The following is an 8,073-nucleotide window of genomic DNA, read 5'->3' on the forward strand; positions in this document are numbered from 1 at the left end:
AGCAGGGGAGCCGGATCCGACCGACCTTAGGAGGAACCCGGATCCATGAAGGCCCAGTAGGAACCCGGATCCGGGACGACGTATAGAGGAAGGCGGATCCTTGACGTGTACGGCAAGACATAGTATCGTAGTTAGGCAAACCTGTAATCCGGCTAGGACTCTCCATCTAAACCCTAGATCCGTGCGCCTTTATAAGCCGGATCCTGGGCGTCCTAGAGACACAACCACAACTCATTGTAACAACGCGAAAGCGCCCAGATAATTCCAGACAAGCAGCAGTAGGCTCTGTCATCGTGCAGGTGTTCCGAAGCTGGGGGTAAATCACGTACCACCGTCCCGTGTGCACTCCGCCCTATGGCCCCTTCTTCTTCTCCCCCTCGTGAGGATCCCTCCTCCGAGGTACCGTCGATTAGGCAACGATAACAGGCTTGGACGCAACGCTTGGGAGCCCATTTGCTTGGAGAGAATAATCACCACTAGTACAATACCCGTGCGTTGCTACGGATAAACACCAAATGATTGACACATGCTTATTGCAACAAAACTTCTATGATGATATTCTTTGTTAGATACTTGTATGTTGAATAATCTAATGGTCTGCTTTATTTTTGTAATGCGGATTTATGGTTCGATGGTGCAAATCGAAGTATGATAAACAGTGTCGGACGCGTAGACCACATCTTTCTTGCATTTCCAAATAATAGTTCATCTCTGTCAAAACAAGCTTCCACAGCAAGCAAACTCGTAAATATTTTGTCCGGACTTTACCAATCTTTACTATTAAATTGAAATAGGACGTGATGGTTGGTGACGGTAGGTCATACCGGAATCGTAAAAAAAACAGTCTATCCGTTTAGGCACGTCTCGTCCTAGAGACCACGCGATGCACGATAAGGCCATCCTTGATCAGTTGATCCCAGCGACGTAAATAGGATGGAACGACGTAATCGTTTGCAGGCCAAGAGATACCAAGCAAGGCCGATCCGACTACAATTCTAATTTGGCCACCTAGCTAGCGGACTACAAATCAAATCTGAAAAATCAATTAGTCAGGCGCGTTTGACTATTTGCAATTCAGTCGGTTCTTCTTTTCTTTATTTGTGAAGTGAAAGAGCTAATTTCCTGATTGGAGGCCCACAAGCTATCCTTTCATGACATGATTTGGTTGCTGAGTACGGATAAAATTCGAATTGAACATACTCTTTGTGGTACCACATCGGCCATCGGTGCCAACGAATTAGACAGCGTTACAAAGGACAAAATACCAGGGTAATTAAGTTGATACGTATTTTACAAAAATGGTTCTACAATTTTCAGTTTGTGCAACGTAAAAAGGGCTTGCGACAATATAAATTCAGTCAAGAGTTCCTCCGATCAGAAAATATTGATTCTTAGGAAAACCATAGACCGATGCGGCCACGCATGTTCCTAGCCCCTAGGAAAAATCAGGTCGCACCTTTTGTCCAACGTGAAAACGTCTTTTGCAAGGAACTGGATATTCGATCAAGCATCAACACATTGCTGAATAACTGATTGCGCATCAAGTATTGTAGGTAGCAAGTTAAGCTACAGTAATGGCAGAGAAAAGACAATCAATACAAAACATGTTTTTGTTTATCACTTACATTTAATTGAACCTTGCACTAAATGAAAAAGGCATGTGCATCGTATCGATGATGCAGAGGCCGGGCGATGCTTCATTTCAAAAAAAAAAAACTTGCATTTAATAATTAAAAAATCTAAAAACTCAGCTGAGCACATGGGGTGAAAAATTGGTTCACCCGTAGCAAAGCACGGATATTCTGCTAGTCATCCTGCTGTACCAGAGAAAAAATATAGGAGACGAAAAACTCTGCAGCATGTCATGTTAGTCCATCGGTAGTACAATATGCTAAGAAACAACCAATTCAATTGTATAGATCTCCATTGTATAGACCAATATCTGATGAAGTACTTATAAAGCATCGTGAGTTTTGTACTCCACATTCCCAGGTTGGTACCAATCCGCTAATCTGGCATATGTAGCTGGCTTTTTATAAGCTTTTATAGGTCATACATATCACTGATCAGGGAGCAAATTGATCAGGTATACAAAACCAATGAGCATGCGCTTTGGAAAATGGATCAGCCCGTCTGACCAATGTAACCAGCTCTTTTTAATGGCAGAATCATCACTCATCAGGGTGGAGGTCACGCTGTGCTTGCAGCCGGCGATTCCTGCACCTGGGACAGCACAGGGCCACACCACCATAGATCGGCATCGGCCGACGCCCTTCCATTCCCAGTTGCGGGGCCGGCGCTGTGGTGCCGTATCCGGACGAAGTGGGGCGGCGGCGGCCAAATCAAGCATATCGCGAAGAGCAGGGAAAGACCAGGAGCAGAGCAACTTCATAGCGGAAGGTTGGCTGCTCGACGCATGCGAGCGCCCTGGCCGATGCAGGCGAACGGTCCGCGACTGGCCGCATCGTATCCTGATGCAATGAAGTGGATTAATGAATCAAGCTCTAAACCATGGACTCGAATCAGACCACAAAGATAAATGAAACAGCAAAAAGTCAATGGGAAAATCCAGCCATCCGCACCCATCAAAACGGGAAAGAAATCCAAGAGATTTGGGAGGGGAGAGGTGGCGTTGCAGGAGTACATGGCTGCTCGTGCTGGACAAACGGATCTCGAGAACATGGCAGTGACGGCTGTGGAGCAGAGATACTTCCTTCATGCCGTCCGCTTGAGGACGAACCTCCACATCCCCCGTCCCCTTCCCGCAGCCATCGCCTCCGCCTTCCACCAGCTCTACTCTCCTCAACAGAGAAGGGGGCTTGTGGCCTCTTGCTGGCGCGGCGGAGCCCTGGGAGGCGCGGGGCAGGTGGCAGCCTAGTTGGAGAAAGAAGAGAATAGGATGCGGGAGAGAGAGGACTGTGTGTTACTTTCATAAATTATGAGGGGTATATTGCAAAACAGGCTGACGTACCACGGTTGCATTCGGACTTAATACTACCTCTGTCCATAAATAGATGTCTTAGATATGTCAAAATTTGAATGTATCTAGACACTATTTAGTGCATAGATACATCCAAATTTTTAAAAATTCAAGACATCTATTTATGGACGGAAGGAGTAGTAAAGATACCACTAGTTGAAACCGAAAATTCTAAAATACCACTCAAAAAACCAAGCTCGCCAAAATACCACTATATTCTAGCTTTTCATTCCAAAATGACACTATGCACTAACTGAGAGTAACACCGACACAAAACAGTAGCATCTTCAACAAAACTATGACGGTAGCGTTTCCACTAAATTTAACCAGAATTACAACATCATGTGGGTAACATTATAAGAGCAATAACAATGAACCGCATGCGAACCAAATAGAGATTCTCTCAGGCATGGTGGAACTACACGGAGAGGGCAGCAGCTGGGAGGAGCCAGCGCTGTCGCTTCGCCCTGGTTATCTTATTTTGGGTGAGCTCTCTCATTACGTTAGATGAGGATAATTTTGGAATTTCGCGAACACAGGCAAGTGCCTTACAGTTTGACTAACGAAAAACGTTTGACACCTGACGGTAGTGTTATTTTGGCTATGAAAACTAAGATTGTAGTGGTATTTTGGCAAGATTGGTTTTTATAGTGGTATTTTGGAACTCTCGGTTTCAATTAGTGGTATAGTGAATATTCTCTCATTTGCTTGCCCCTGTCTCCGCCACCCTCCCTCCCCCCCCTCCCACACCACCCTCGGGAGTATGAGTCGTAGATCATCGGCCGCCGGAAATCCACCTCCCCCAGGCGACCTAGGGTTCTCCGCCTCGTCCGCATCGCCCCTCCCGCCCGTCCGTCCTCCGCCGCCGCCAAAGGTATACCCCCTCTCGTGGCGGCGCCTCGCCGACGCCCCCCTTTCCCTTCCGTTGGCAGCCATGTTCCACCCAACAGCTACCTCTTCTAGAAATACAGCATTTTTCTCTTCCATTCTAGTATTCCCTTTTGTTGCGAGCAGTCCAATCCGGAAATTAGTTCCTCTCCAACGTGTCCAGTCTGCCGTGGATTTGTTTGCGGCGGAGCTGTACAATCAGTTTTTCCCCCTGTTAGATCTTCCTATCTGTTATATAGGCGGGCCTATTGATTTGTACTTACTGGTATAACCGAGATCATTGGGCCGAATCGATTTAATTTTCGGGCGGGATATGTCTCTTAATATCACTGAACTACTATGTTCCATTATGGAGCTAACAAAATATTTGTTAGCTAATTCCAGTTCGAGAGGAGGAAACAACGCCACGGGTCGTCTCGCGCGAGGCGGCTCCGGCGACCCAAACCCTAGAAGAAAAAGCGGGCGATCTTCCTCCTCCGGCCGCCGCCGCCGTCGGGGTCGACGGTGGCGGCCGCGCCCGGCTGCGAAGGCAGGGGCAGAGGTGGCGCGCCCGCGGACTCCCTTCGCGCGGAGGTAGGGTCTTCCAGGGGCAGCGACGGTGGGCGGCGGGTCTGGTGGCGGTGGCTTCGGTTACGTAATCTGGATCATGGCGAGGGGCGCGATGGAGTGGTGGATCTCGGTGGGAGGAGGATGGCAGCAGCCGGCCATCCGCGTCGTGGGCGTGCGTAGCTGCTCCCCTGATGGCTGCCGACCTCCACCGGCCGGGTTGGAGGAGGAAGATGGACCGCAGTTCCTAGCCATGACGGCGGCGTGGGGCCGACCGTTCATACTTTTATGGTGGTTGTCCTAGGGGTCTTCTTTTGCGAAGATGAAGACCTCTTGGATGCCAGTCTTTCTTCATCTAGCCGGAGTGATGAGTTTCGGAAGGCTCCGACGGTGAAGGGAACATTGCATATTTTCCCGAAGTTCACATGATCGGGAGGTATTCGGTCGCGCGCACCAATGCTTTTATTCTGACCGTTTGATTCCGGAGGGAGCGGCCTGAAGCTCTGTTCTGTGTTGACATCAAGTTGACATTTTGGTCCATGGTGAAGTCAGGAAAAGAGAATATCATGAAGGATGGATTGGGTACTAGCCAAAGGAGGTTCAAGTCTCCGCGATGTTAAGAAACTTGCTTGATGTTCCGGGCTTCGCAGCAGTGGTATGAAAGTGGGGGCGTGATAACGCGTGAAGCACACGTCCGTTGGGAACCCCAAGAGGAAGGTGTGATGCGTACAGCAACAAGTTTTCCCTCAGTAAGAAACCAAGGTTATCGAACCAGTAGGAGATGAAGGCCACGTGAAGGTTGTTGGTGGAGGAGTGTAGTGCGGCGCAACACCAGGGATTCCGGCGCCAACGTGGAACCTGCACAACACAATCACAATACTTTTCCCCAACTTAACAGTGAGGTTGTCAATCTCACCGGCTTGCTGAAAACAAAGTATTAAACGTATGGTGTGGAGAATGATGTTTGCTTGTAGAAAACACCAGAGAACAGAGATTGCAGTAGATTGTATTTCAGATGTAAAAGAATGGACCGGGGTCCACAGTTCACTAGTGGTCTCTTTCCCATAAGATAAATAGCATATTGGGTGAACAAATTACAGTTGGGCAATTGACAAATAGAGATGCACATACATATCATGATGACTACTATGAGATTTAATCAGGGCATTACGACAAAGTACATAGACCGCTATCCAAGCATGCATCTATGCCTAAAAAGTCCACCTTCGGGTTAGCATCCGCACCCCTTCCGACATTAAGTTGCAAACAACGGACAATTGCATTAAGTATGGTGCGTAATGTAATCAACACAAATATCCTTAGACAAAGCATTGATGTTTTATCCCTAGTAGCAACAAGCACATCCACAACCTTAGAACTTTCTCGTCACCGTCCTGCATTCAATGAAGGCATGAACCCACTATCGAGCATAAATACTCCCTCTTGGAGTCACAAGTATCAACTTGGCCAGAGCCTCTACTAGCAACGGAGAGCATGCAAGAACATAAACAACACATATATGATAGATTGATAATCAACTTGACATAGTATTCAATATTCATCGGATCCCAACAAATGCAACATGTAGCATTACAAATAGATGATCTTGATCATGATAAGCAGCTCACAAGATCTAAACATGATAGCACAAGAGGAGGAGACAACCATCTAGCTACTGCTATGGACCCATAGTCCAAGGATGAACTACTCACACATCAATCCGGAGGCGGGCATGGTGATGTAGAGCCCTCCGGTGATGATTCCCCTCTCCGACAGGGTGCCGGAGGCGATCTCCTGAATCCCCCGAGATGGGATTGGCGGCGGCGGTGTCTCTGGAACTTTTTCCGTATCGTGGCACTCGGTAATAGGATTTTCGCGACGGAGAGTTTAAGTAGGCGGAAGGGCAGAGTCGGTGGAGGCACGGGGGCCCCACACCATAGGCCGGCGCGGGCCCCATGCTGGCCGCGCCGCCCTATGGTTAGGGCGCCTCGTGGCCCCACTTCGTATCCTCTTCGGTCTTCTCGGAAGCTCCGTGGAAAAATAAGACCCCGGGCGTTCGTTTCGTCCAATTCCGAGAATATTTCCTGTGTAGGATTTCTGAAACCAAAAACAGCACAAAACAAGAACTGGTGCTTCGGCATCTCGTTAATAGGTTAGTGCCGGAAAATGCATATAAATGATGGAAAGTGTGTATAAAACATGTGAGTATTGTCATAAAACTAGCATGGAACATAAGAAATTATAGATACGTTTGAGACGTATCAAGCATCCCCAAGCTTAGTTCCTACTCGCCCTCGAGTAGGTAAACGATAACAAGGATAATTTCTGAAGTGACATGCTGCTATCATAATCTTGATCAATACTATTGTAAAGCATATGAGATGAATGTAGTGATTCGAAGCAATGGTAAAGAATATGATTAAACAACTCGAATCATATAGCAAAGACTTTTCATGAATAGTACTTTCAAGACAAGCATCAATAAGACATGCATAGGAGTTAACTCATAAAGCAATAAATTCTTAGTAGAAAGTTTTGAAGCAACACAAAGGAAGATATAAGTTTCAGCAATTGCTTTCAACTTGTAACATGTATATCTCATGGATAGTTGTCAACATAAAGCAATATAACAAGTGGAATAGGTAAACATGTAAGAATCAATGTACACAAGCTTGACACAAGTGTTTGCTTCTAAGATAGAAAGAAGTAGGTAAACCGACTCAACATAAAGTAAAAGAATGGCCCTTCGCAGAGGGAAGCATGGATTACTATTTTTGTGCTAGAGCTTTTATTTTGAAAACATAGAAACAATTTTGTCAACGGTAGTAATAATTCATATGTGTTATGCATAAGACATCTTATAAGTTGCAAGCCTCATGCATAGAATACCAATAGTGCTCGCACCTTGTCCTAATTAGCTTGGATTTACATGGATTATCATTGCATAACATATGTTTCAACCAAGTGTCACAAAGGGGTACCTCTATGCCGCCTGTACAAAGGTCCAAGGATATAGATCGCATTTGATTTCTCGTTTTTGATAGATCTCAACTAAGGACATCCATACCGGGACAACATAGAAAACAGATAATGGACTCCTCTTTAATGCATAAGCATTCAACAACAGTATAATATTCTCATAAGAGATTGAGGATTAGTGTCCAAACCGAAACTTCCACCATGATTCATGGCTTTAGTTAGCGGCTCAATGTTCTTCTCTAACAATATGCATACTCAAACCATTTGATCATGATAAATCGCCCTTACTTCGTACAAGATGAACATGCATAGCAACACACATGATATTCAACAAAGGTGTAATAGTTGATGGCGTCCCCAGAAACATGGTTACCGCTCAACAAGCAACTTATAAGAAATAAGATACATAGCAACATATTCAATACCACAATAGTTTTTAAACTATTTTCCCATGAGCTATATATTGCAAAGACAAGGATTGAAATTTTAAAGGTAGCACTCAAGTAATTTACTTTTGAATGGCAGAGAAATCCTACATAGTAGGTAGGTATGGTGGACACAAATGGCATGGGTTTTGGCTCAAGGATTTGGATGCACGAGAAGTATTCCCTCTCAGTACAAGGCTTTGGCTAGCAAGGTTGTTTGAAGCAAACACAAGTATTCCCCCTGCTTGCGAATGT

At 45.9% G+C, this 8,073-nt stretch overlaps 1 protein-coding gene across 1 annotated transcript; it reads right to left on the reverse strand.

The window, feature by feature from the left end:
• Window positions 1-1,899: 1,899 nt before the first annotated feature.
• On the reverse strand, window positions 1,900-4,669 carry LOC124646495. The gene is made up of 4 exons (XM_047186603.1): window positions 4,503-4,669; window positions 2,972-3,000; window positions 2,583-2,874; window positions 1,900-2,471 (listed from the first exon to the last, which is right to left on the reverse strand). Exons 1-4 carry the CDS (start codon window positions 4,667-4,669, stop codon window positions 2,060-2,062), a joined length of 900 nt encoding a protein of 299 aa, XP_047042559.1. The 3' UTR covers window positions 1,900-2,059.
• Window positions 4,670-8,073: the final 3,404 nt, after the last annotated feature.

Source organism: Lolium rigidum, chromosome 1, assembly GCF_022539505.1.
Source record: "Lolium rigidum isolate FL_2022 chromosome 1, APGP_CSIRO_Lrig_0.1, whole genome shotgun sequence".
Classification (NCBI taxonomy): domain Eukaryota; kingdom Viridiplantae; phylum Streptophyta; class Magnoliopsida; order Poales; family Poaceae; genus Lolium; species Lolium rigidum.

Excerpts from the sequence above, each read along its gene's own strand:
- LOC124646495 (XM_047186603.1), bottom strand. The coding sequence starts at position 4,669 with ATGGCTAGGAACTGCGGTCCATCTTCCTCCTCCAACCCGGCCGGTGGA. Across the intron at positions 3,001-4,502 it reads CTCGCCATGATCCAGATTAC|AGGTAGTATTAAGTCCGAAT; the intron begins GTAACCGAAGCC and ends ATTTATGGACAG. Across the intron at positions 2,472-2,582 it reads TTTCTTTCCCGTTTTGATGG|GATACGATGCGGCCAGTCGC; the intron begins GTGCGGATGGCT and ends TCATTGCATCAG.